Raw genomic sequence first — 27,411 nt, 5'->3', positions numbered from 1 at the left:
GTCCAAAATACCTTCTGAGACTAAAACCAACTTCTTAACTGAGACCCCTTATGAAATTATTAAAGTTTTACCTACTTCCAGTAGGTAATGACATACAGTGAGCATCCAAACCCAAGAGAGGAATGAGGGTGTAAACAAGGAATGATTAAACCAAAGCGAGCCCCAAACAGAGGGGCGAACACCAAAACCAAGGATCCACGTCCAGCAACTTGGGCTGGTGATGGAATTATCTGGGTTCCAAAGGTTTAGGTAGCCCTGCTTCTCCAGCTCTTCCACCTGTGACACACACAGCCTCTCTTGTGCTGGGCTCCATTCAGTGCCTACGTGTTTCCTCAGCAGCCATCCCATGTTCCTGGAATTTCCAACACCCTGGAGTTTCCACTTAACTTCCCTGGGTTTCATCTTCACAGTTTCACACAATGGCCCCTCAGGGTTTCCTTGCAGGGACTTTGACCCTGCCACATACTACTTGGAGTGAGCCTTCATGACCCTTTCCATCTTGCAGCTTTCAAGTTTACAGACCATTAGAACAAGGTCAAATCTGCCAAGTCCTGTTGTCAACTTTGGATGAAGTCTCCCCCCCCAGCCCCACATCACATCTCCATTAGCTTCTATGTACTCATATGTATGTGGGGGAGGGGGAAGATGTGAACACACAAGGACACTGGGCAGACAGTTCAGTGCCATCCTCTCAGTTTTGATTCTCTCCAGTCAAATGAATTTGCATTTTCATAAGATGGACTCTACAGTGGGTGGGATCTTGCCTTCAGGGCACATTTCCTATTGTCCCCATGCAAAAGACCAGATTTCTCTTTAATCCCAGCATGGGGGTGGGGATCACTGTGAGTTCAAGGCCAGCCTGGGACTATAGATTGAGCACCAGGTCAGCCTGGGCTAGAGTGAGATCTAATCTCAATAAAACAAAACAAACAAAAAGTGATGGAGTTAAGGAGATGGCTCAGTGTTAAAGGTGTTTGCTTGCAAAGCCTGCTTGAGCAAGTTCCATTTTCCAGTACCCACATAAAGCCAGATGCTCAAAGTGGTGAGTGCATGTGTCTGGAGCTCATTTACAGTGGCAAAACGCCCTGGCATCTTGCAAATAAATATATGAAAATATACTAAAAAACAGCAAAGTGCTTTCTTTTTGCCCAAGAATGGTCTTTAGCATAATCACAGTGTATCACCTTTACCACCAAATGTTATACATTTGTTGTACATAAAACCACTCAAAACCCTTTTTATATTATTGTAACTTAATGTCAGCATTAATTGCAAATTAGTTGATACAAGGCACAGGGCACACACTTGTTTAACGATAGGAGTAACAAATGATTCCAGGTAGAAAAGATGAAGTTTGCATAAGAAAGTTTAAGAGTTATGTTGACATTAGTAATAAAAATGCATTCATATATTGCATGTCAATTATTTTATCTATAATTAATGTGTCAGAATACAATATTTACAAAAACATAAAGAATGCCATTAGCACTTATCCTTCTAACTTATTTTTACCAGAAATATCTAAGCTTTAGAGACTGTTCCTATATCTTTATAATTAATGTGTAATAGTGGGGCATTTGAGGTTCACTATATCCACATGCAAATAAAAATTCTGGCAAAGTAAAACTCATCTATCTGAAACTTGGTCATCTGATCAACTAATAAACCATAACTAAAAACAAAAAAAAAAGTGACCAAAAAGGACTATGAATTACCATAGTCTATAAGATGAGTCAAAACCCTATCAATAAAATACCTAAGTTCCTTTATAGCAGACACATCTTTTTTCTACAGATTCTATATAATTTAACAAAAAGCACAATTTAATCTGACTTGGCCTTGTGTTTTCCTGACAGCTGATCAGAAATTACAAATTAGAAATAGAAAATGGCATTACAACAATGGTAGGAGGCACACTGAAAACAAAACAGAGACCCAAAAAATAAATTTCACAAGATGTAGGAGTAAAAATTAGGGAACATAAGCCTGTAACATAGAAATGTCTCAATAAACTCTGAAGACTGCATACTTTTCAAACTGGAGAACACTGATACCATGGTACCATTCTGTAAGAGGAAACACTTTCTAACTCATTCTGTGAGGTTGGCATTAAAGCCAAAGACATGAGAAAATTGCAAAGTACAACAATATATTGTTAAGCATAAACAAAAAACTCTTCAATAAAATGCAAACTGCATACCTGCACAATGAGCAAGCGAGACATATCTTTTTATTTTTATGTATGTATGCATGCAAGTGTGTGAGAGAGACAATATGAGAATAAGAATGTTAAGGCCTCTGGCCACTGCAAATGAACTCCAGATGCATGTGCCACCATGTACATCTGGCTTACCTAGGTTCTGGGGAATCAAACCTGGTTCTCTAGGCTCCACAGCAAGTGCCTTAAGCGTTAAGTCATCTCTCCAGCCCCACAAGTGAGACTTTTATCCCAGGAATGCAAGGGTGGTTCAACTTTAAACAAGCAAGTGAACTCAGTACAGCAAATTAACAGAAAAGAGGAAAAGTCACATTATTGTGACCACAGGAAAATTATTCAACATAATCAACACCTTTTAAGACCAAAAAAAACCCACAAAACAATATATACTAGGAATTAAACCTACTAATGGGTTAAACTGTGTATCCTCAAAAGATTTTCTAAAATAGTAGCTTCCAAAATCTCAGATGGAGACTTTATTCAGATACAGGGTTCTTGCAGAGATAATTCAAGATTAAGTCATATTGGCTGTTGTCAAGTGGTTCTTTAAACCCAATATATTTTGTGTCCATATCAAAAAGAAAACAGACAGTAAATATGTCAAAGTCAGCTGAGCATGGTGGTACATGCCTTTAATCCCAGCACTTGGGAGGCAGAGGTAAGAGGATTGCCATAAATTCGAGGCCACCCTGAGACTACATAGTGAATTCCAGGTCAGCCTGAGTTAGAGTGAGACCCTACTTTGAAAAACAAAACAAACAAACAAAAATATGTCAAAGTCAGGGACTGGAGTAATAAATAGCTGCAAGTCATGAATTCCCCCTAAAAATCAAAAGCAAGGAAGAATTCGGAGGAATCCTTGTCCAACTGGCTGATTGACACCTTGATTTGAAACATCCAGGCTTCAGAACACTGACAGACTAATTTTCTGCTATTTTATTTTATTCATTTCATGAGACTCTTATGGTAGCTTCAGGAAGCTACACAGAAAGAATTTCCTCAGCATGATAAAGAATATTTATGAAAAAGTTACAGGGAAATCACAATAATGACAGAGCTTTCCCCTAAGATAAGAAGGCAAGGGTTCCAGCTTTCACAATGGGCACCAGTGTATTAAAATTTCAGTTCGGAACAAAGAAAAAAAAAAAAACCACCCAAGTCAGAAACAAGCACAACTACTCCTATCCACAGAAACACACACACACACACACACACACACAGAGAGAGAGAGAGAGAGAGAGAGAGAGAGAGAGAGAGAGAGAGAGAGAGGGGGAACTTCCAAATATTTACATACAAAAACACTTAACAGAGCTAATAAAATAATTCTTGCAAGCTACAGGATAAACACTTCTATATGCCTGCATATGTACTGCAAAAATGATACTAATGAAACAGTTAAAATTTTGGGCTCAGGAGATGGCTGAGTGGATATAGCTCTTTCTGGACAAGCATGGTAACAACCTACTTTCAGATCCCATTACCCACCTAAAAAGTACCCCAGGCATGGAAGTGTGCTTTATAACCCCAGTGCAAGGGAAGTGAGATAGAATTCCTGGGACTCACTGGCTAGCTAGTAATTTTAGGCTTTAGTGAGAGACCCTGCTTCAAAGAGTCAGGTGGACAGCAGTTGAGATGACACTGAATGTTGACCTCTAGCTTATACACACAGTGTATTCAGACCTAAATACATGTTCCCATACACATAAAGAAAGGTAGGCAGGCATACAGCCCACAGATACATATGCCCCCAAATGAAAACAATTCAATTTATAAAGCATCCAATAAAAACCTTGGAATATATTTAATCAATGTAAGAATTGTATACTGGAGACTACAAAACAGACTTGGAAAACTTAAGAAAGACCTACATAAATGCAAAGATATGACACATTCATGAACTGAGAAACAATATTGCTAAATTAACAATACTATCAAAATAATCTACAGGTTAACTGTAACTCATATTAAAAAGGATATGGTGAGAATTAACACAACACACAGAGAATACAAATGTTAGTGAGGATGTGAGCAGATTTGAACCTTCATACATTGGTGGTGATACTGTGAAGTGGTGTACATTATCTGGTAAACAGTTTGCCAGTTTGTTCAGTTCGTTACCATTCGACTAATATTTGTATATAAATGTTTACTGAATGACTATTCCCAAAAGGTAGAATAAACTGAATGTGTCTATCAGACAATGAAAGAAGAACAAAATGTGGTAGTTTTAACAGAAATACATGTGACTACACAGATGAATCTCAAAAACATTACTCTAGAGGTGAAAGAAGATGAACAACCCTAATTTAATGCATTGGGTTATCAAAAGCAAAACAAAAAATAGACATGAAAGTAGAAGGTTGACTAGCTGATCAGTGGTGGTCAAGAGAAGGTAATAGGTGCGTGTAGTTACTTGAATGAATTTCCCCCAGCAGATCATTTTATAAAAGCTCTTTGGACTTCTAGCTGCCTGGCTAGAAGAGGTGTCACTGTGGGTGGATCCTAGGGTCCCATTACCCACCTAAAAAGTACCAGGCATGGAAGTGTGCTTTATAACCCCAGTGTAAGGGAAGTGAGATAGAATTCCTGGGACTCACTGGCTAGCCCTAAGGTGTGTTTGTGGACAGATCTGGAATTGCCAGCCTAAAGGTTTGCAAAATTCTTGTGCTCTGCCTGGAGTTCCTAGTGTGTTTGCTTATGGTGCTGGTGGCATTTTTTTGTTTGTTTGTTTTTTCCCCTCTGTGCATGGATCTGTGAAAGGGGGCCAGCTTCTTCCACCATTAAGGAACTTCTGCTAAATCTGTATGCTGCAATAAATCCCTTCCTTTTGTAACTTGTGCCTGGTTTGGAAGTTTATCCCAGCAACGTGAAGCTGACTGCAACAGGGAATGAATAGGATCAAAATATATTATATACATTTTCACAAATGTCACAAAGAAACTCATTATTTAAAAAAAAATTTTTTTTTATTTATTTGAGAGCGACAGACACAGAGAGAAAGACAGATAGAGGGAGAGAGAGAATGGGCGCGCCAGGGCTTCCAGCCTCTGCAAACGAACTCCAGACACGTGCGCCCCCTTGTGCATCTGGCTAACATGGGACCTGGGGAACCGAGCCTCGAACCGGGGTCCTTAGGCTTCACAGGCAAGCGCTTAACCGCCAAGCCATCTCTCCAGCCCAAGAAACTCATTATTATGTATAATTAACATAAAGCTTGAAGAATAGATTAGTAATAGAGAGATTACCTGTAATGTACAGAGCCCTGGGTTTGATTCCCAGCACTAGGGGAAAAATAAGCTAAAATTATATATAATCATAAGGTGTAATGAAAATGACCTCTATCTTTACTGTGGTCATGGTTACCTAAAGTAATAAAAATTAATCCTGGGGCTGGAGAAATATCTTAGCAGTTAAGGCACTTGCCTGAGAACCCCAAGGAGCCAGGTTCAATTCCCCAGAACCCATGTAAGCCGGATGCACAAGTTGGTGCATGCATCTGAAGTTCATCTGCAGTGGCTAAAGTCCCTGGCGTGCCCATTCATTCTCTCTCTCTCATAAATAAACAAATAAATAAATATAATTAATTCTGTACAATTATAATAGTTGATAGAAGAGGCTGGGGAGAGGCCCAATGGATAAAGCACTTGCTGCATAAGCTCAAGTACTAGAGTTCAAATCCCCAGCACCCAGGTATAAATGTCAGGTAGGCATGGCAGCTCCCTTGTAATCCCAGTGTTTAGGAGGTGGAGAGGGGTCTTCCTGCAGCTGGTTAGTTACACTAGCTCAATCAGCAAGCTCTGAGTTAAAGAGAGACTCTGCCTCAGTAAATAATGTGCAGAGTGATCAAGGAACACACTCCATGTATGCCCAAATACATGTGAGACTGTGTATATACATGCATACATATCTTACACACAAAAAAATTGTTGTATATAAATTATAGCAATAAAGCTGGTTCGCCAACTCTTGGAGTTATCATTATGTTTTCATGAAGGTTGGGCAAAAAAGTTTACAGGGTTTTTGTTTGTTTGTTGTTGTTTTAAAGTTATTGCATCTCTCCCTGCCTCCCTCTCTTTGAGGCTGGCCTTGATCTTTCTGCCTCAGCCTTCTCAATACTGAGATTATAGGGGTGCTTTCACCATAAAAACTGAATTAAAAAAAATTTTTGTTTATTCTTATTTGAGAGTGACAGACAGACAGAGGCAGAGAGAAAGAGAGAGAATGGGTGCGCCAGGGCCTCCAGGCACTGCAAACGAACTCCAGATGTGTGCGCCCCCTTGTGCATCTGGCTAAGGTGGGTCCTGGGGAATTGAGCCTCAAACCAGGGTCCTTAGGCTTCACAGGCAAGCGCTTAACTGCTAAGCCATCTCTCCAGCCCTAAACTGAATTCTTAAGCAACTGACCATCTGTGCTACAAATGATGAGCACTTAAAACTCAGTAAATAAAAGCAAGGAATATCAACAAAAGAACTAGCTTTAATCTTCTATACCCCGGTATATTTCTGCCAAAGCACTTGAAAATAAAAACCACTTGTTAGTTGACCTGGACTAATCGAACTGTTAAGAACTGTGTTAGAACTGCATTTACCTTACACTTCACATTCATTTACTCACCTCAAACCAAGTCACTCAACTGCTGTGAAATATTCAAGAAAAAATATAACTTTAACAAAGGCTGAGGAGATGGCTTAGCAGTTACGGCACTTGCATGCAAAGCCTAATGACCTGAGTTCAATTCCCTAGTAACTACATAAAGCTAGATGCACAAGGTGGCCAATGCATCTAGAGTAGTTTGCAGCAGCTAGAGGCCTTGGTACACCCATTCACATTCTCCCTCTGTCTCTGCTTGCAAAAAAATATGTATTTTTTTTTTAAAAAAGAATTTAACTTGAACAAATTTTCATTCTATTAATAAATGCTAATTCACCATTTACCTTAGTATTTTTCAAGTAATAAGAAAAACATTTTTGCCTCTATTCCTCCACCTCTGAGTCTCATTTTTAACAATTTACATTATGCTAAATAAACATAAAAGCAAACTTCTTAAAAAAAATTGTAACATTTCTTAGAAAATAACTCAAAAGTCAGGCATAGTGGTACATGCCTTTAATCCCAACACTCAGGAGGTAGAGGTAGGAGGATTGCTGTGAGCTTGAGGCCAGCCTGAAACTATACAGTGAATTCTAGATCAGCCTAGGCTACAGTGAAACTCTACCTTGAAAAACAAAACAAAACAAACTACCCAGGTTTGGCTTTGAATCCCAGCACTTAGGAGCCTAACATAGAAGGCTGAGTTCAAGGCCAGGCTGGGGCTACACAGTGAGTTCCAGGTCAGCCTTGACTAGAGTGACATCCTGCCTCAGTGTCCTGCTCCCCACCAAATAAAACCCCTCAAACTATATAAATCACATCAAGCTAGAACTACTGAATAAATACCATCATATATAGACTGGACTACCCCTTTATACACCTGTAACTACAGCTCTAATTTTGAAAGTTCATGTGTAAAACAGGTAATGTAAATAGTGTAAGTTAAAAACATTGAAAACTGCCAGGCATGGTAGTGCATGCCTTTAATCCCAGCACTTGAGAGGCAGAGGTAAGAGGATCACTGTGAGTTCAAGGCCACCCTGAGACTAGTGAATTCCAGGTAAGCCTGAGCTACAGTGAGATCCTACCTCAAAAACAAAACAAAACAAAAGCAAAAAAAAAAAAAAAGAAAGAAAGAAAGAAAGAAAACGTTGTAATTATCAATTGAAATCATAATGCTCTCTTAATAGAATATGATGAAGCTATCTTAAATTCCACTATAAAGTAAGCTTAACATTTTAGCTTTCAACTTAGTCTTTACTAGGTTCAAAAGAAGACCATCAAAAGCACTATTATTTATGTATTTATTTGACAGAAAGAGGGAGAGAGAGAATGGGCGCACCAGGGCCTCCAGCCACTGCACATGAATGCCAGACGCATGCAACCCCTTGTGCCTCTGGCTAATGTGGGTTCTGGGGAATCGAACCAGAGTCCTTTAGCTTTTCAGGCAAATGCCTTAACCGCTAAGCCATCCCTCCAGGCCATCAAAAGCATTATTGATCAACAGCAAAACTTCCTTCAAGTATCAGATGGCTACTACTCAAGATGATACTAATAAGAACTATCAATCTTGAAAATTTAGCTTTTAAAAACAATCACATTTGACCAACTACAATTTTAGCAAAACTGAAGCTTTAAATTAAATCTCTTCTATCTTCTATCTTACCTGTATCTTCAATAAATTCCACACACTTTTCAACAAATAGTGGTATGGGCTTCTCAGCTGTAACCAGATCCTGAAGAGGCATTCCAAAGTAATTACTTTCCCAATTTCTACGTGTTGGTGGGTTGAAGTTCTTAGTTTTCTTTTTCTGCTACAATAAAGCATATTCAAGTTAAAACTATTAATTTTCTTCACAATGTTATCAAGCAATGTAAGTTTATATTTGAAACAAAAAACACTTTTAAACAATATCCAATCTTTTAAGAAATATTTTTACTTAATTGAGACAGAGAGAAAGGGACAGAGACATATACAGAAAGAATGGGTGCACCTGGGCCTCTAGCCATTGCAAATAAACCCCAGATGCATGTACCACCTTGTGCATCTGGCTTTACATGGGTACTGGACAATCGAACCTAGGTCTTTAGGCTTTACAGGCAAGCCATCTCTCCAGCCTGCAACATCCAATCTTAATGTCAAACAGTAATGACCTCAATTCAATTCTGCTACAGGCAATCTTAAACAATGGTGATACAAAGATAAATAGAAAAAAAAAAAAATTGGCTAGCTAGAAAAAATACTCTCTTTGGAAAATACTACTGGATAGGTAAAGAATGGGAATACTGGATGGCGAGAGACTGGAAATGATCATTTCTTGATGACAACCAGGAATGCCCAATTAAGCTTATGTGTGGTCTGCTAATTTTATTTAGCTTATGAGGTAGAATTAGATATAGTTTTTGTGTAAATCTGTATTTGCAAAAACAAATTACTGATGATTATAAATGAGGTTATATGACTCCATAAAGCTTTAGTGCCACCCTTTCTCCCTTGTTTGTCCATTTTATTCTTACCTACTGCCTTTTTTTAATGTCAAGATAATTTTCGAAAGAAATGTACTTCAAAAAATTTTCAAAACAGTAAAAATTAAATTTAAGTAAGAGTTTCCAGAATCTAACTTTAATCTAACACTAGAGAGAAAATGGGTTATTTTGTTTTATGGTTTATTCATTGAAATATGAAAATGAAGATAAAAATTTTCTTCCCCAAAAGCCAAATGTCACATGTTCTTTCTCATATGTGAACCGTAGCCACAAATGATTGTACTTCTATGTGAGTAGGAATAAAATTCAGTAGCAAAGGCCAGTAAGAAAGGGGACATAAAGGGAATAGAAATAGAGGTAGGACTTAACAGGATGGTATCATTTATAGATAAGTAGAAGGACAGACTAATGGGGGTGAAAAAGCCTAAGTGAGGTCAGAGGAAGAAAGAGATTGAGTAAAGGAAAGGTAGAGGGAGGACTAATCAAAATCTAAGAGGATATAAATAAATCATATGGAAACCTACTTTTTTGGACAATGAAACACTCAGAAGTCATAGATTGTTTCCAGCAAATTTTCAGTACCAGGGATGGGATACCTTCCAGTGAGTTGTTGGCCAGGGAGGTCATTGACACCCCCAAAACATTAACATCTGCTGGTGCCTGACTAAATGTATATATACTATGTTCACCAAACTGCCTAGTAAGTACTTCTCTTAATGTTCATACCTATATATTAATGCTACTCTCACTTTTGGTTAGAGAAGCTTCTCTTTTCAGATGGCAGTAACCTTGGGATGACACAGAAGGCACCATGGTGCTGAGAAGAAGTGACAGAGGAGTGCCCAGTACTGTATCTCTATCATGCCTTCCAAGGCCTTTGCGGAAGTGGTGACAGAAAGAAGAGTCAAAGGAAGGGTAGGACTTCTTACAACGTGCTCCTCCAGACACAAAATGGCCTGGATATCCATGACCTCACAGTGCCTGATACTACCTACAAAAGACCATCGTAACAGGAGGAAAAGATGATGACATCAAAATAAAAGACAAGACTGACTGAAAGGGGAGGAAATATGATGGAGAGTGGAGTTGTGAACGGTAAAGTGGGAGGAGAGGAAATTACCATGGTTTATTGTCAACAATTATGGAAGTTGTCAATAAAAATAAGTTTTAAATTTTTTTCTTCTAATGTTGACAAGATAGTTCGAAGTCATTCTCCATTCAGCAATTCCTAAAACTTAAATGACTGATAAATTTAAAGATCTGATAAACATGAATAGATATTCCTGAAAATGGGATTTTTAACTAGGGTGTATACAACTCAAAAACACAAGGAGTACTGTAGAGAACCAAACTGTTGAAATTCTAATTCAGTCTTTCTGGAATAGAATTTAACAAGCAATTTAACAATTTAACAACTCAATTACACACACACACACATACACACACACACACATACCCTCTGAAGTATAGGAAGATGAGAAAGAATATTAGAAAACTTTTGACAGCTATAGCTCCTTTTCAGTCCAACACCATCTCTGGTTAAAACTCTCAAATCTATTCATATTGACTATAAATATTATCAAAGACTTACAAATAGGACAAAAACATTTCTGATTGTAAAACTGGAGGGCAGAAGATTGAGAGCAAGTATAGCATATAATGTCCAAAAATAGCTTTCATATTTCTTTATTTTGCTTCTGGAGGAGTCTTGCCTTCTGATGGATCCCTTAATATTCTTTCAAGTCTAGTCTCCTGGAATATTTTTGTCCTTTCATTTTTAGGTTGTTCCACCCAGCAAGCTGCCAGAGTTCAAGAAATCCATGCATGCATACATACATACATACATAAATACATATATATATACATATCTCTTTGGTGATACAGATTATGTGCAACTCAAGTTATGCACATAACATACAACACACAACATAACATAAAGGTGTTTGAGATGCTAACAGAGCTCTGGAGTGTTTGTGCTGGTTCAAAACTTAATCTACCTAATGAAATGACCTGGATCCTCATTCCTTATATGACCCATCCACTCCCACCATCATCAAAACAGAACCATATGTTCATGTAATCCTAGTAAAAATTTGCTTCAAAAAACAGTAAGTGATGGATTCAAAATACCGATTATTAGCTTTTATAGTCAATGAAAATGTATAGCATAGGACATGTTTGGGTTTTTTTGGTCATTGCTTTGAGGTAAGAGTTTCTCTCTGTAGCCTTGGCTGGCTTCAAACTCACAATAATCCCCCTGTTTTAGTATCCCAAATACTGAGATTTATATAAACAAGCCATCATGCCTGGTTCAAACACAGGATTTTTGGAAAACTCTCTACATAATTCTGAGATTCATCCCTGATAGCCACTAAGTCACATCAACTCAGAATCATTTACAAGTTTTAAAATCTATTTATATAAACATTTAGTGAGAAATGAGACTTCCATATTAAAAAAGCATTGTGCAAGGGGGGTTTAATCAAAACCATAAATGTATGAAAAAGCCTAGCCGGGCATGGTGGCGCATGCCTTTAATCCCAGCACTCGGGAGGCAGAAGTAGGAGGGTCGCCATGAGTTCGAGGCCACCCTGAGACTACATAGTGAATTCCAGGTCAGCCTCAGCTACAGTGAGACCCTACCTCAAAAAAAAAATATATATATTAACTTGAAAAAGAGTTTGGGGCTGGAGAGATGGCTTAGTGGTTAAGGTGCTTGCCTGCAAAGCCTAAAGACCCAGATGCTATTCCCCAGTACCCACGTAAGCACAAGGTCTGGAGTCTGTTTACAGTGGCTAGAGACTCTGTCATGCCCATTCTTTCTTTCTCTATCTGCCTCTTTCTCAAATAATCAATTTAATTAATTAAAATGAATCTGAGTGGAGATACTCCAGGGATGGATAATGCTGTTCCATAAAGCCATAGGTTATTAATGAAAATCCCAGTGCTAAGCAGAGTTGTTCTGGAAGGTTCCTGAGGTCCTCAAACAACACTGGCCACAACTATTGCCCTTGGTTGCCCAACTCAACTACATAGCAAAACCCTACTGCTGAAGACACCACACACATCAGTTGAAGAACACCAAGAAATCAAGCTGGAACTGGAATGGAGACTTATGCCCTGTTGGTGAGCTCTCATAGTGCCAAAAGGTGGTATGCAGATTGATGGGGAAAGAAAAGTCAACAACAGTCTTACCCAACTGTGGACACATGAGACCCACAATCTGCCAGGTAAGATGTGCTCCATTAGTACAATAATGGCATGACTGTTAAAAGATTAAAAAAACTGCTTTCTGATTGGATATGAAGCCCATTTCACAGAATGGAATCCATACCTGGCATAGTAAGGCTGGTCAAAACTCCATGGCTGGGAAGGTTATAGACCCCAGGGGGAAAACCTAGTAGCGCTGTTTTTCTAAATGACCATGTTGTCCCTGCCAAAGGTTTATGTTTATGCTCATAGGTAAGTGCTGCTCACAGCTTTTTTGTTTTTTCAGGCAATTACTGATGAGACTCAAAACTGATGAAAGTACTGAAATAAGTTGACTGTTGCATGGTCAGTACTCTAAGGCTCAAGGAACATTACAGAGGAGAGAGTAGAAAGAATGAAAAAGCTTTAAGGATGAGAGAAGGGCTGTGGAATGCTTTCTTCTGCCATGACATAGTCCTTATACTCATTAACTAATAGTAACCTGTGGTTTACATGCCCAAGATTAGGCTAGTCACCATTCTGTCATGGACGGAAAAGGAGCTCATGAAGCCCCATTACACTCTGAGGAACTACTAGAAGTTAATAGTTGTGCTGGGGAAGAGGACAAGAGAGGAGAATAGGATGAGAGTGAATATTATCAATTTTTTCACTGCAAAGCTGCACTCATGCTCAGGTAAATAACCACTCACCCATGTTCTTGCAAATGAATACTCTGAATTCATTTTTTTCCTCAATGAACTGTATTGTCACCTGAAAGTCTGAGAGAATTCTTAATGTCCAAAACTCCTAAAGTTTTCCATAAAACAGGCCATTTCTATTGCCTTTTCCATTTCATCTGTTGTGGAATCCTATCTTCTAGATATGACAAGGTCATTGTTGTCTCAAAATCACAGCAATTCTGATGACCTGAAGGAGATCCTCACAAAACTGGGCCTACTAACATCATTCTCCCATGGAAACCTGAAAGGCTCATGAAACAGTAAACCAGGCAGCCCAGGAGGGCATCACCAGGTATAGGTGGTAGCACAAGGCCCCACCCTGTTACTTGTTCTTTTCCAGTCCCGTCCTAGTAGCCTTACACCGTCTTACCTCTTATTTGCCCCCTACAACATTACATGTCTCATCTTCTCTTTTGGGGGGGCGGGACATGGGAGGGTTTCCATGTCACAAGTGCTATATAAAGGAAGGAATTTTAATACATTTTTATTACCAAAGATTGAGGATACTGTCTCTCAAATAAATAAAAAATATTTAAAAATATATAACCTTTTAGAAAAAAATAACCTTTTATTTTCTAGGTAAAACTATAAAGTATAAAAATTATTTGTCAAGGGGCCAGAACCAAAAGCCTCAACCTACTCTACTAGGAAACATAAGGTGGGATATAAGAAACAGTGCTAGGGTATTAGTATATACTGGGGTAAGAATAAACTAAAAGAGTAGCTTAATATATTTTCTAAAAAGGACTAAGGTGAATAGTTTCTTCATATTTCAAGTTTTCTGCTAATGATAAATAGATTAGAAACCAAGAAAGAAGTAAAAGGAAACACAAGCAAATTGAGTAATAACAGCTATCTTAAAATCTTTCAGATTACATACAAAAATAAAATGAGCTAACCATTAATGAGAATCCACAGAGTTAAAATGATGAGCAACTGAACAGATAAGGAACAGAAGGATTATATCTCAACATAATAAAAGTATATATGACAAACCCATAGCCAATCTCATATTGAATGGGGGCTTTCTCTCAGATCAGGAGAAGACAAAGGCATCCACTGTCATGACTCTTACTCAATACAAACTAGAATCTTTAGCCAGTGAAGAAGCAAAAAGCATACAAATAGTAAAAAAGGAAGTCAAATTATCCTTGTTTGCAGATGATATGATTAGAATTGATAAACACCAATAATAAATTTTCTAAGAATATAAATGGTATTGGAAAAACTGACTATCTACATGTAGAACACTGAAACTCAATCCTATCCTTCATGCCTATATGCACAAAAATCAACTCAAGATGAAGACCTAAATGTAGTTTAAGTCCGGAAACTGAAACTAATAGAAAATAATGGGTAACACTTTAAAGACAATGGTACAGGCAATGACTTCTCTAAATAGGATTACAAAAGCACAAAGCACAAAAATAGAAATTAACAAATGCGATTACAACAAACTAAAAAGCCTCTACCCAGAAAAGGAAGCCATCAACACAGTGAAGATCAGACAAACTATATGGGAAAAGTGTATTTGTAAAGTATCCATCTCACAGAGGGTTAATATTGAGAAAGCATGAGGAACAAAGTTATGGGGAAAAAAGACTAACTAAAATAGACAAATGCACTGAAAAGACATTTCTCAAAAGAAGACATACAACAGCTATCAAATATGTGTAAGAAAATGCTCATCACTAGCCACGTAAAATGCAAATCAAAGACAGAATGAGATACTAGCTCAGAGTTAGAATGGCTATCAGAACAAATAAATACATGCTGGCAAAGATGTGAAGAAAGAAATGTAGATAAAACTTACTGTTAGTGATAAAGAACATAGCACCCACTATGGAGAGTAGTATGGAAAAGTCCTCAAAAAAACTAAAAAGAGGGCTAGGGAAATGTCTCAGCAGATTCTTGCTTGCACAGCCTATCAGCCCAAATTCAATTCCCCAATACCCATGAAGAATTAGATGCACAAAGTGGCAAATGTATCTGAAAGTTGTTTTCAGTGGCAAGAGGTTCCGGCACACCCATATTCTCTTTTTCTTAAGTATATAAGTAAAATTTTAAAAGCCCTAAAAATAGATCTATTATATGATCCAACCTATTATACTTCTGGGTAAACATTCAAAGGACATGAAATTAGCATACTAAACAATTTACATATCCATGTTTTTAGCAGTATTATTCACAATAGGTAAGATAGAATCAGTCTAAGTACCCACCAAACAAATGAATGAATACAGAAAATAAAGAAATCCTGTCATTTGCAGCAAAATGGATAGAACTGGAAAAGACAAGTGAAATAAGCCAGATACAGAAAGAGAAGCATCATGTATCTTCTCTTATATGTGGAAGCAAAATCAACTCAAAGAAGGGGCCAAGAACAGTTGAACTTTATCAGAGTGTGTTAGATGAATGGAAATCACAGAATGAACCCATCAATATATATAATTAGATATGTGTTCATTTTTTTAAAAGGAAAGAAAACCCTAGACTTGAATGAAGACTGAGTTTTAAGTTCAAATATAAAGCTTAAGAACAGTATAAACAGCAAAATATCACTTTTCTCCAAAGATAAATCATATATACTAATATAAGTAAGGGTGACCCTTTAACATGAAGGAATTGGGGTGTCATCGTTCACTGCTAGTTGAAAATCAAGAGTCTAACTTCAAAAAAAACTTAGGACCTTTTATTAAAAGATATTTGTAGTTTGTTGACTTGATATTTAAAAATGGCATTGTAAACATTTTTTATAAATTAGTATTTTTTTTTAATTTTTTTTGTTTTATTTATTTATTTGAGAGCGACAGAGAGAGAAAGAGGCAGAGAGAGAGAGAGAGAGAGAGAGAATGGGCACGCCAGGCCCTCCAGCCACTGCAAACGAACTCCAGATGCATGCGCCCCCTTGTGCATCTGGCTAACGTGGGTCCTGGGGAATTGAGCCTCGAACCGGGATCCTTAGGCTTCACAGGCAAGCGCTTAACCACTAAGCCATTTCTCCAGCCCTAAATTAGTATTTTTAAGGCTGGAGAGATAGCTTAGCAGTTAAGGCAAAGCCAAAGGACCCATGTTCAATTCCCCAGGACCCACATAAGGCAAATGTACAAGGGGTACATGCGTCTGGAGTTCATTTGCAGTAGCTACAGGCCCTGGTGTGGCCATTCTCTCTCTGTCTCGCAAATAAATAAAGAATTAAAAATTTTAAGTTATATATAAAAAAGTTATATATGACAAGATGTGAAGCAATCTTGAAACTATTAAAGGTATATTGAGGAAAAAAGACAAAAAACCCTCCACACCTTTGTTTTACCAAAGACATGTCTTTAGGTAAAAGTAATAAAAAAGCCTTAAGCTGCAAAGACAATGCAGAATAGCCTAGTTATATAATCAATGGATGAAAGGTAAATAAGCACGCAAGGTGTTCAATCTAACTAAAATGGACAAATCTGTTCATTACTTAGTTCTGGAATTTCTTTGGATGACTAGATAATAGTAGATATGCAAACTGACATTTACCCAGTCTTACCCTGCTCAACCTCTAGAGCAGATTCTCAGCTGATAGGTAAATCAGCTGCTTTTGTTTCTTTGCAATCCTGTGGTTTTAAGTTTTCCAGGAATTATATTGGTAATCAAAGCTGTATTTGCCAATACTGAGAATCTAAATCTTTGTTTTTTTGAATGGATGGCCAGGGCCTCCAGCTACTGTAAACGAACTCCAGATGCATGTGCCACCTTATGCATCTGGCTGATGTGGATACTGGGGAATCTTTAGGCTTCTTAGGCAAGCACCTTAACCATTAAGCCATCTCTCTAGCCCAGAGAATCTATATTTTATCTTGGACTTCATCTTGATTTTTCTTGCCTTCTTCACTGTTATATTCTCTGGTCAATCATCAGCTAGGAGAACCCCTGTGTAATTGTAATCAGTGTCTCCCATTCATATTATCTCATGATCTTTCTGTTCTGAACACTAATAACTATTGTTCACACCCATAGAATCTCTGTATTTATTAAGACCTTCAGACTACTAGCTCCCTCACCCCATTCTCACCAATTTGTTATTCTGCTGGTAATTGTGCAGAGGACCTCTAGGACATGGACAGATCTATAGTGGTTACCATCTGATACATATTGTCTTGAATTGAAACTACAATGGCCTTGTAACATTTGCTGTCTCCACATACTTTCCTTTGACACCAAATTCCATTGTCTCTATTTTTTTAGAAGCATGAACTACCTTGTTCATTGGGGTTATGTGGGTCCTGAGAATTGAACCTGGGTCCTTTGGCTCTGCAGGCAAGTGCCTCAACCACTAAGCCATCTCTCCAGCCCCCATTGTCTCTATTTTTTACATTGCAAAGTACTTCACTGGGGCCATCAAATATGCAGATATACCTTTCTCAGTGTCATTCTGGTAATGAAATCATAATTGTTGCAATCTTATATTTAATCATTTTACTATTCCCCAAACCTTCATGGTGGTCACATTTCAGTACTTGCACGTGTGAGCTGTTCCCTTCCTTTATCCTCAATGATGCCTATGGTGTTGGGCTTGGGGTTGAGTGTTAGTCATTACAACAGCTATGCTCCTTCCAGGATGTAATAGGAACCAAAGAGCTGCTCAGGACTTTCTAGAGTCTGCTCTCCACTCTACATTAACTCTATAAATAATTTTAATTCCTCCAAAATTTAACTACTAATAGCCTGCTGCTGACCAGAAAGGAGCCTTGTAAACAACCAAACAGCCGATTAACACATATCTTATATGCTATATGCATATGGTAAAAAAAAAAAAGTGAGAACCTTGACGAAAACTGATACTTTGGTACTTCTGTCCCTCACTCAAGAGATTCTCAATACAGTCCAATTAAAGAAACTCACTGAGGTACAAGTATTACCTAACTATCCCTTCCTACTGTCCTTAAATCACATGTCATTAAGAAACAGAAAAGACCATCGGGCATGGTGGCAAACACCTTTAATCCCAGACTGGGGAGGCAGAGGTAGGAGGATCACTTTGAGTTCGAGGTCACCCTGAGACTACATAGCGAATTCCAGGTCAGCTTGGACTAGAGGCAAGACTCTACCTCGAAAACCAAACCAAACCAAAACAAACAAACAAAACAAAAAAGAAACAAAGCAAGCATCAGAACCTTCCTTTGATTCCCATATTGTCTTCTGATTACAGCTCAATTTTCTCTTCACAGACAACTTTTCTGAATATGTCAATCCGACTTTCGAGGTAGGATGTCACTCTAGCCCAGGCTGACCTGGAATTCATTATGTAATTTCATGGTGGCCTCGAACTCACAGTGATCCTCCTACTTTTGCCTCTGGAGTGCTGGGATTAAAGGCAGGTGCCACCACACCTGGCCAATCTGACTTTTTAAAAATTATTTTCAGCATTTCTAGCCTACCCATTTCAAATGAATCTTTCTTTATCAAATTGTCACAAATCTCAAAGAATACCACCCACTTACATTTGGCTTCCCTTATCATTCTACTAAATAATCAACATCAGATACTTTCATGTGATTAAACAGGAATGAAACCTTTCTGGCTGGTGAAATGGCTTGGCAGTTAAGGTGCTTGCCTGTGAAGCCTCAGGACTCATGTTCGTCTGAGCAGGTCCCACATTAGACAGACACACAGTGATGCAAGCACACCAGGTCATGCATGCATACAAGGTAGTGCACACAACTGGAGTTTGATTTCAGTGTCTGGAAGCCCTGGAGCACAAATTTTCTCTCTCAGACTCTCATTATTAAAAAAAAAAAAAAAAAAAGCCTGTTGGGCTTGCCTAAAAAAAAAAAAAGAAAGAAAGAAAGAAAGAAAGTTTTCATCTTTGTGTTCTCACCAATTCTTTTTTTGAGGTAGGGTCTCATTCCAGCCCAAACTGATCTGGAATTCACTATGTAGTCTCATGGTAAACAGAACTCAAGGCAATCTTCCTACCTATGTCTCCTAAATGCTGGGATTAAGGGCATGTGTCATCACACCTGGCTTCTCACCAATTCTTTAACACTTCTTCGAAAGCTAAGCACTTGTTCTTTTGCTTCCTTATCACTATTCTTTTCTCTTTTCATTCTCACCTGCCCACAACTCTTCCTCTTTACGTCTGAGTTCTCTTTTTATCTAGAACTGTTCTGTGCCCTTAAGAGAATTTATCAAATTCCAGATTTAAATTCTTTTAGATTCTGGGAACTCTGTCTATAAGACCCAGATTTTAAAATCTAATCTTTAGACTTTGTTATTTCCAGCTGGGTGTCAATACAGGTATTTTAAATATATATTTATTTAAGAGAGACAAAGAGAAGGAAAAGGATGCAGATGCATAGACTGGGGATGCCAGGGCCTCTAGCCACTGCAATCAAACTCCAGACACATGCATCACCTTGTGCGTCTGGCTTACGTGGGTACTGGGGAATCAAATTTGGGTCCTTAGGGTTTGCAGGAAAGTACCTCAGCCACTAAGCCATCTCTCCAGGCCAATACAGATATTTTTGAATGTAATATAAAAAACACAGAACAAGTCCCTCTTTGCCTTAGTCTTCACAGACAATAAATCTACCCAGTTGCTCAAACTATAAATCTAGAAGTCAGTCTTGATTTTCTCATTGCCACTAACTTTTGACAGTAAACAAATCAAAGTAGTTAGTACAACCTCCAGAATACTAGGTAAAATCTGGTAACTTTTCTTTTTTCAGTTCCTCTATCAGGCACAATAACTAACACAGAATGGATGGTAACAAAACACTGAAAGAAGCAAACATACTATAAGCAGTAGTAACCTGAGGAATTGCTATTATATAAGGTTATGCTAATAAATATACCAAGTACTGTTGGTTTATTTACCAACTCTTTGAAAGTTTTATTTACCTAATTCTCCATTCTCTGGAGTGTTACTAAATGGCTGTGCCTAATCTTAAGCATCCCAACTGACTCATAGAAAAGAATGACTACTTGTCATAAAGTTATAGGGAAAAACAGCCAGCTCTGTGTACATTTGGAAACAAATGTATAAGAACTGAGGCATTCCCACATGTATAACATACCAGATTACTGTGGACAGAAAAGTCAGAAACATATTTATCAGAAGGAAAAAATATCACTACTAGCTATTTAATAATACTTACATCCCAGTACTTAAGTCTCAAAATATCTAGATAGGACTCAAGCCCAGTATTCAAACAGTACACCTATCTACAAAGGATGAGGTCAGAGATATTTCAAGCATTTACGATCTAGTCTGTTAAGACCTTTTTCTCTGAAACATGTTCCTACTATATATAAGATTAATGACTGAGAAATTAGAAACTGTCATTAACTTGCCACTAACTGTATATATTAGACACTTTGTAAGATAATACACACGATCTTAATCTTCACAGCAGCTCTACATAATCACGATCAGGCATCTGTTTTGATATTCCATGGATTTAAAACTGTATGGTAGTGAATTATGAAGGTAGAAAAGTAAGAGTCACACTTCAAATGGCTTTAAGTTCTTGAAGAGTTTAAACTTTATAGAGAGACTGCAAATATTATGTTGTACGAAGAGGGATCAGGTACTTTTTTTTTTAGCCCTATCCCTCAGAAAGCAACATAAAAAGCAGTCTTGAATAAATGCTGAGTGAAACAAAGAAACTCAAAAAGTAATTACACCATACTGGCGGTGATATGGAGATCCTGAGTAGATCATCCACTGTCAGTGGGGATGTAAAATAGTATATTCTCCAAGGAAATTAATCAGGCAGTTTTCTATGAGACTAAATATGAAATTATCACATGACCCAGCTACTAAGGTCTTTTATCTAAAGACACAAAACTAATGTTTATATAAAAACCTACACTTAAATATTCATAGAAATTTTATCCATGATAGCCCAACACTGCAAACAACCCAATACCCTTCAACAAGTTAAAAAGTGTGTGTGTATAAATCATATTTGATGGCATATTTAGCACTAAAAAGCAACAGATAATTGAAAAAATGAGATAACTTAAATGAATCTGAAGAGAAGTATGCTAAGTGAAAAAAAGTCAATCCTAGAAAGTTACATGCTATTTGCTCTCTTTCATGTATCATTCTTTGAAATGACAAACATGCATAAGAACAAAACAGGTTACCAGCTATATAAGCAGTTAGGAATGGGGAAAAAGAAAAGGAAGAAGGTATGGTTAGAAAAGAACACAAGGGAGCAGGGCATGGTAGCACATGCCTTTCATCCCAGCACTAGTGAGGATCCCCATGAGTTCGAGGCCACCCTAAGACTACATAGTGAATTCCAGGTCAGCCTGGGCTAGAGTGAAACTCTACCTCAAAAAACAAAAAACAAAAAAAAAGGAAAAGAACACAAGAGATCGGCTGGTGAAAGAACGGTTTTGCACCTTTACTGTGGTAGCAGATATACAAGTCTATACATGTGATAATTTCACAGAATTAAATATAGGAGCTTACAAGTACAGTTGTGGAATTCTGAATCAGACCCATGGGTCATCAGCACACTGTACTACAGTGATATAAGATGTTTTACCATTGCAGAAAACAGGAAAAACAGCACATGAGATCTGCTTTACACTGTACAATGCCATGAATCTATTCATTACCACAAAATGTATAATCAGAAAAAAAAATCATTGCAATAATCCAAGAAGCAATGACTACCTCAACTAAAACTGTGATAATGGAATAAAGGCAACATATTTCGTATCACAATAAAAGCAGCCAAGTAGGATAAATAACAGTAGAATTGTAGCTCTGATCTATAGTAGTACCTCGCTAAAAACATTCTTGCTCAATCATAGTGAAGACAGGGAAGTAAAAGCTATGACCAATGAGGCAAAACCTGCCTTTCCTACTCAACAGGTATAAACATGCTATTTCTCAGAACCTCATAGGAATTTCCTTAAAGACCACATTTAGCCACACCGTTTCTCACCATCAGCATTACAGATGTTTTAGGCTATACATTTTTGTTGCAAGAGATGACCAATGAATGCTTTGTAGCAATCCTCTCTACATGCTTATATACCAGAAGCAACCCTCATGCCCAGTCGTGACAGCTAAAAATGTCTCTAGACATTGACACATGCTTCCTGGAGGTCAATATTGGCACTGGTTGAGAACCACTGAGACAGGTTAGTACAAACAGGGACTGAGAACTCAAGTTTGGTAAATGTCTAAAGATACATTCCTGAAAAGTATGAGAACTTTAAAGAAAATCCAGGCATGGTGGTCATCCCAGCATACAAGAGGCAGAAACAGTATATCACTTGCGCTCAGCCTGGGCAACATAGGAAGAACCTATCTCAAAATCAAGCAGGTGAGCAAGTAAGCAAGCAAACAGGGCCCTCGATGAACTAAAGACTGAACATATCTATGTAAGAAAAAAAACTCTCCAGCACTCTACAAGAATTTATATCACCTCTTTTTAAAAAGTCTATAAAAGCTATAAACACTGGTTGATATTCCAAAGGGGTTTTGCAAAACAGGGACTTGTCCCCTTAAGGAAAACTGGTCACTCTTCAAACTAACACTAGGTGAAATGAGGGAAGAGAAAAATAACTAATGCAAAAAAAAAAAAAAAAAATGTGGTCAGGATTCTTGCACAAATTGGGCGAAACAAATTCTTGCCTTAATTAAGTAAACTTTTATATTAAGAGATCTTCCTACAAAACTGCTTTACCATATAGGATTTATGAGTTAGATTATTTTATTAATGACATTAACAACAAAATAAGCCTAGAGCAACCTAGACAGGGTCCAAGTAAAACATACAGCTATACAAATGAATTGGGAAGCTTTCTACCCAGCTTCTCTGTAACAGTTATGGTGGTAAACATCTTTAATTTCAGCACACAGAAGAAGTGATAAGAGAACTGCTGTGAGTTTGAGGTCAGTCTGGGAATATACAGTGAATGCCAGGTCAGCATGGGCTATAGTGTGACCCTACCACAAAATACAAAACAAACAAAAAACCTTCCTCAGCTGCTAGTATTTCCAATCCTCCAGGTGGTGAAGAATCTGGAAAAAAAAAAAAGACTACTAGACTATGACTCCCATCTTGGAATTAAGGTAAACAAAATCTTGTTCTATGGTAGATAAAATGCAAAACTGTGCATAACCTCAGAAAAATAACAGGAGAGGATTTTAAATTTCATGGGGCAGGGAACCAAACTTAGGGACTCATCCATACTAGCAAGTGCTCTACCACTAAGAAACACCCGCATGATTTACTTTTACCATCAGCTTATTTAGGATTACCTTTTATTTGGCCACTTAACACTGGCAGTTGCTCACAGATATGTATTAGGGGCTGGAGAAATACCCTAGTCAGTTAGGTGCTTGCCATGAAAGCCTAGGGACCTGAGGTTTGGATCCCAAGCACCCATATTAAAAAGTAGGTGAAGGGCTGGAGAGATGGCTTAGCGGTTAAACGCTTGCCTGTGAAGCCTAAGGACCCCGGTTCGAGGCTCAGTTCCCCAGGTCCCACGTTAGCCAGATGCACAAGGGGGCGCACCCGTCTGGAGTTCGTTTGCAGAGGCTGGAAGCCCTAGCGCGCCCAATCTCTCTCTCCCTCTATCTGTCTTTCTCTCTGTGTCTGTCGCTCTCAAATAAATAAATAAAAAATTTTAAAAAAAAAGTAGGTGAAGCCAGGCGTGGTGGCACACGCCTTTAATTCCAGCACTCAGGAGGCAGAGGTAGGAGGATCTCTGTGAGTTCAAGGCCACCCTAAGATTACATAGTGAATTCCAGGTCAGCCTAGGTTTGAGAGAGACCCTACCTCAAAAAAAAAAAAAAGTAGGTATAGGTTTGAGAGAGACCCTACCTCAAAAAGAAAAAAAAGTAGGTACATGACTCCAGCACCAGAGAGGCAGAAACATGTGGTCCTAACTAAATAGTCTGCCTAATAAATGAATTCCAGGTTCAGTGTTGAGACCTTTAAGAAGACACACAATGTTGACATCTGGCCCCCACATACATGCACCCATACATACAAAATCTGTTAGATCATCCTTTACATTTGCTCCTAAGGAAATTTCATCTATCATCATCTCTATTCTTATTGTCTTTTTTTAAAAGTTTATTTATTTATTTGAGAGAATCAGAGAGAGAGAGAGAGAGACAGACAGACAGAGAGAATGGGCACACCAGCGCCTCCAGCCACTGCAAACAAATTCCACACTCATGCACCACCTTGTGCTTCCGGCTAACGTGGGTCCTGGCGAATCAAACCTGGGTCCTTTGGCTTTGCAGGCAAATGCCTTAACCGTTAAGCCATCCCTCCAGCCCTCTTTTGGTTTTTCAATGTATGGTCTTACTCTAGCCCAGGCTGACCTGGAATTCACTATGTAGTCCTCAGGGTGGCCTTGAATTCACAGCGATCCTCCTACTTCTGCCTGCCTCCCCAGTGCTGGTATTAAAGGCATGTGCCATGATACCTAGCTTGTCTTTCTTATGTTATTATCTTCATCACATATGCATATTAAATCTGATGGATTTTTAAAGTCTCTCTCAAATCCACTCCATTCTCCTTCCTGATTCCAAGTGTTAGCTTTCATTTTATTTTGCTTAAATTATGATGATATGCTAACAGGTTTTCCACATCCTCTTTAATCTTCCTCAAATGATTCTCCATATTGAATCCATGTCATTGTCAAGCAAATCCATTCATCCCAGTTTCAAATGACTTAATCAACAACAACAAACAAAACAAAATCCAGCACTACCAACAACAAAAATACAACACCAGGCCTCAGAATCTGGTCTCTCCAAGCCTTTCCTTATACCAATCACTCCCCTACAGCCAAGAAAATACATGGCTTGGAAGCCAAACCCAACCTGCCATCTGTTTTTAAAAATAATTTCATTAGAACACAGCAATGATCATTAGTTTACATGTTACTAATGACTGTTGTTTTTTTTTGCATTACAACATCAGATCTCACCAGTTACAATAGAGACTATAGCCTAAAATTTATACTATTTCATCCTTCACAGAAAGCTTGCCAATGCCTGCTCTAGATCAATGATCAAATTCTGACATCCTAAGGAACATACTATATTTTCTCCATCCCATACACATGCTATTTCAGTCGTCTAGTCCACTCACTGTCTCGTTAACTCATAGTCATCAACCAGATCTGACTAAAAATGACACTAAAAACAAACACACACAAAAAAGCTCTTTCCTCAACCAGTTAAACCAGAACATCCAAGCTTGAGATATAGCTGGTAGCATGCACCAAACCGTGGGTTCAATCCCAAGTGAGGCAGTTAGGGTGATTGTGCCCTTGAAAGTAAAAAGCAGGAATGTCTTTTGGCCTATCCTTGCAGTCTCCTCTGCGGCAGGCAGAAAAGAGGCTGGCTTCTCCTTATCTCTTGCCTAAAGGAGTTCCCTAGAACAACTTGAGTCCCTTCCTGGGAGAAAGGTCCCCTTTTCTAGTATTTGAATAGGATCTTGACATTGTGGTTGCTATCTCTCAGGCTGCCCTGTCACATGACAAGAGCTCTCTGCACTTTCTTTTCCTTCTTCTCTAAATCACTTGTTTTTCACATTGCTTCAAGGACCATCATCACATGGGGTCTCAGACCACATGGGGGTGCCCATTTCCCTTCCCTTGGTTTTATTAAATAAATAATTGCCCTTCTCAGTTTCATTTGCCCAATTCTGTGGTTGAATTCAACACAACTCAAGATCTGGAGTTCAAGGACTTTCATGAACTCCCAAGGCACACACCCCAGAACACAAGCACAGTATAAACCTGGTGAGGTGAAGTATGCTTGTAATCCCAGCACTCAGGAGGTGGAAGCAAGAGGATCAAAAGTTCAAGGAAGGACCGCACTAAACCGCAAGTCTCTGTTATTGGGTTCTCTAGGCTATTAACATGTGCCACACTCTTAAATACTAAAATTTTCTACTTAATAGAATAAGCAGACATGACACTATCATAAACACTCCATCTTGCCTTTCTCTTCAGCAACAGCCTGGATATTCTGAATCCTTTATTCTACTACAATAATTAGAATCAGCATGTGGAATTTCTCATAAACCCTTGAAGCTTTCAAGCAAACACTAAATCTAAGCTCAGTATGATATATATATATATATATATATATATATGCACACCTTATTCATCCATAACAAGGCAATAACTCTGCCATTTAGTTGAGTCTTCTTTAATGTCTTTCAATAGTTTAAACTTTACTTATTTGAGAGAGAAAAAGAAGGGAGGGAGAAAGAATGGAAGCACTAGGGTCCCCAGCCACTGCAAACAAAGTCTAGATGCATCACCATCTTGTGCATACTGTGTTATATAGATACTGGGGAATCAAACCTGGAACCTCGGTCCTTTGGCTTTGCCAGCAAGCACCTTAACTACTAAGCTCCTTTATACATTTTTTTTTTTTTTTTTGCAGAGGTTTTCATGTAACAGTTATTCTAGAGACTTGAAAATTTGCCATACTTTTGTAATTACTTTTTCTAGCTATTTGCTGCTGATATACAAAGATGCAACTTACTTTGGGTTATTGATCATGTATCAAGCTACTTTGCTAATTCATTAATACTTACTAATAATTTGCCTGTGTGTCATTTTTTACTTTTATATTAAGAATCATATTACAAGTCAACAATGATAATTTTAGAGGGAATGGAATTCCCCACTTAAAATGATAGATGTTTAATGGAGATTTTGGTTGTATGACCATAGAAATAGTTTTTCAAGTTAATAAAGTTCTTACCCATTTCATTCCTATATTAGCTTTCCCATGAACTGAATTTTATCAAGTCTTTTTTTCAGCATGCATATATATATATATATATATACACACACACACATTAAACATATATAAACATAAAAAATAAACATATAGATATTTCAGCATATATATATGTATATATGTTTATTTTTTATTTTTTTTGAGGCAAGCCCAATAGACTGGCCTTTTTTATTTTTTAAATGAGAGAGAGAGAGAGAGAGAGAGAGAGAGAGAGAGAGAGAATTGGCATTTCAGCCACTGCAACCAAACTCCAGACATGTACATCACCTTGCACTTGTGTCACCTTTATGCATCTGGCTTACACAGGATCTGGAGAATAGAATATGGGTACCTTAACTGGTAAGCAATCTCTCCAGCCCTGCCATTGTATTTTTCACCTTTAAGTTGTTTGTAGAGTA

At 38.0% G+C, this 27,411-nt stretch overlaps 1 protein-coding gene across 1 annotated transcript in view; it reads right to left on the bottom strand.

The window, feature by feature from the left end:
• Positions 1-27,411, bottom strand: part of Arhgap5 (Rho GTPase activating protein 5) — an 84,108-nt gene that overhangs the window by 33,312 nt on the left and 23,385 nt on the right. The window contains exon 3 of the mRNA XM_045155634.1: positions 8,475-8,622. Coding sequence (XP_045011569.1) covers positions 8,475-8,622 — 148 coding nt within the window. The remainder of the gene's footprint in view (positions 1-8,474; positions 8,623-27,411) is intronic.

This window comes from Jaculus jaculus, chromosome 7 (assembly GCF_020740685.1).
Source record: "Jaculus jaculus isolate mJacJac1 chromosome 7, mJacJac1.mat.Y.cur, whole genome shotgun sequence".
NCBI classification, from domain to species: domain Eukaryota; kingdom Metazoa; phylum Chordata; class Mammalia; order Rodentia; family Dipodidae; genus Jaculus; species Jaculus jaculus.
The sequence above is the reverse complement of the archived record's forward strand: the minus strand, read 5'-3'. Positions and strand labels throughout refer to the sequence as shown.